At 36.1% G+C, this 2,362-nt stretch overlaps 1 protein-coding gene across 1 annotated transcript in view; it reads left to right on the top strand.

Moving 5' to 3' along the window:
* The window catches only part of LOC108374215 (uncharacterized), a 145,982-nt gene that overhangs the window by 82,117 nt on the left and 61,503 nt on the right, over window positions 1-2,362 (top strand). Inside the window, exon 3 of the mRNA XM_017630196.1 lies at window positions 1,083-1,287. Within this exon, the coding sequence (XP_017485685.1) occupies window positions 1,083-1,287 (205 nt within the window). The remainder of the gene's footprint in view (window positions 1-1,082; window positions 1,288-2,362) is intronic.

Genomic DNA, 2,362 nt, shown 5'->3' on the forward strand with positions numbered 1-2,362 from the left:
TAAATTCGATTTTTTCGAATAGATCGGTCCCTGGTCCACTTCCCGAAAAAAATGGGTCATATATGCTAAAAAGCTACTTACGTACTAAATTTTAAGCAAATCGGACTATAATAAGATTTTTTTGAATAGACCGGTCCCTGGTCCACCTACCCGAAAAAAGTAAAATTTTTTTATCCTAAAACATGGCGAAAGCTATTTTTACACAAAATTTCATGAAAATCGGACCAGCCGTTCGAGAGATTACCTGTTACAAAAAAAAGGGACTTCTCTTTATATAATTAGTATAGAGTATAGATAGTATAGATATAGATATAGATCAAGAATGATAGAATACCGGGTCGCCGGGTCTGCTAGTGAATAATAAGACTGAACGAATTAGAATTCATGTCTGTAATGTTCCTACGGTATTGCCTTTAGAGTTTTTTGACTTCTTTACTGCTGGAGGTTCAATATATGATTTTCTTTTATACAGATGTACCACAGAATGGTCAGGCCAAACAGAAAGATCAAGTACTCTATCAACATATGCGTCAGGAACTGATATTTTAAAAGAAGAAGTGTCTCTCTCATATTTAAGTTAAATTCATAAACTTCGATACTGCTTGTAGGTGTAAGATAAAGCTTAGAGCGCACGTAATGAATAATATCAGCTTCAGTCAACGAGCGAGATACAAAAACGGTCCTACGAGGCGCGATGGCAGTCACATCTCTAGGAGCAACAGGTGGAATTCCCGATGTTGTAAAAGAAGACATTGTCAGTTGAGGGGCTGCGGGCACGTTAACCATTCAAGGATCGTAAGCCACAGATATAGATGCCATTTCATTGGTGGTAGCGGCAGCACTTGTAACATTAGAGGCTAGCGAGAGCTAGAGCGAGAGAAACAAACGGTGAGCCTAATGAGAATGGCGTAGGTATCAATTCACTAGAGACTAACAAATTATAGTGAATTCGATTATATTCGAGACAGCAAATTTTTCGCTTTTTTGCCTCGGTCACAGTATTGTGCGTAGCTCCCTTTTAACTTTCGCCTTCACATATATTTAATTGTAATAATTTTGTTTGTTTTTTTGTTTATTTAAAGCTATTTAACGATTTAAAAACAAGTCTTCAGAAATGTAAGCTTCCTTACTTCTGGGATGGCAATCTAAATTTATACGAAAACATTGGGGAATCCAGCTTATTGGAGATGAGAAAATGCGTAGAAAATAAAGCAGCAACACTAGCAAAGTTTAAAGGATTACGAGGCATGGCAGACAATGATAACTACAGGGTGTATGCAATATTTTGTAAGTACTTGAATCTGAAAATTTTACGCTTAAGTTATCTTATTTTTTATTTCATCAACACGCGTATGTTGAGCACTTTTATGTTTTGTGATTAACAATTTTATACACACTTCAATTTTATATGTTTCTTACCGATTTAAGAGAAAATATCATAGATATATGCATACGTATGTATATGAAATTCTCTTTTAAACCGGTAAGATGCATACTAATTATTGATCAATTGTTATTGAGGTATATATAAAACTAGCAGACCCGGCGAACTTCGTCCCGCCCAAAATTTTTATATATTTTATTGAAACTTTTTGGTCCAACATTTTCACCAACAATTCACGGTTACGATTTTCATTGGCACATTTGTCTGCTAAGATTAAGGTCTGGTGGTCATTTGCCGCTTTAAATAACCTAAGGAAAGTGTTATATCCGTTCTTGAAATTCTCCAGTTGTGCGGCATTTCATAGCACGGTTATTCGCAAAGCGAAATAAATTTTTTCCTCTTCACTCCCTGGCGGCAACAATGACCCGGTTCTATAGTGAATGTCCTAGAAGCTTTACAGTATAGTAGGTGGCAATTTCAAAATGGGTGCGAATCATTGTTCTACAGAAATGCAATATACATATACTTATTTCAGACGAAATACCTTAAAAGTTTGAACGCATAATAATATTGGAAAATCACATCCATTGGGCCAATTGCAACGCAGGAGCGTTCGATATACTTAATGGTGCAACAGGTCGATTTAATCTGACCTTCACGGCCCCTTTTCTCACTTGGCTATTTTTAGTAATAGCTCGACTTCAGCACCACTTGGCAGCACGTTTTTGCAATAGTATTGCATACATATTTAAAACATTAGCCAAATCGGATCATAAATAAGATTTTTAGTAATAACTCGACCACAGCGCCATCTGTCGGATTAAATTGTGAAACTAAACCATCCAGAGACCCACTCAAATACACAAAAAGTTTCGTTAAAATCCGTACAACCATTTAGGAGGATTTCACTCACAAACACACCTACCGAAGAATAAAAAAATTCATTCAAAGATAGCTAAAGGTCGGTACGTTTGTAGG

The sequence above is a fragment of the Rhagoletis zephyria genome, unplaced genomic scaffold (assembly GCF_001687245.7).
Source record: "Rhagoletis zephyria isolate East Lansing unplaced genomic scaffold, Rhagoletis_zephyria_1.1 Rzeph_scaffold_00086, whole genome shotgun sequence".
NCBI lineage: Eukaryota > Metazoa > Arthropoda > Insecta > Diptera > Tephritidae > Rhagoletis > Rhagoletis zephyria.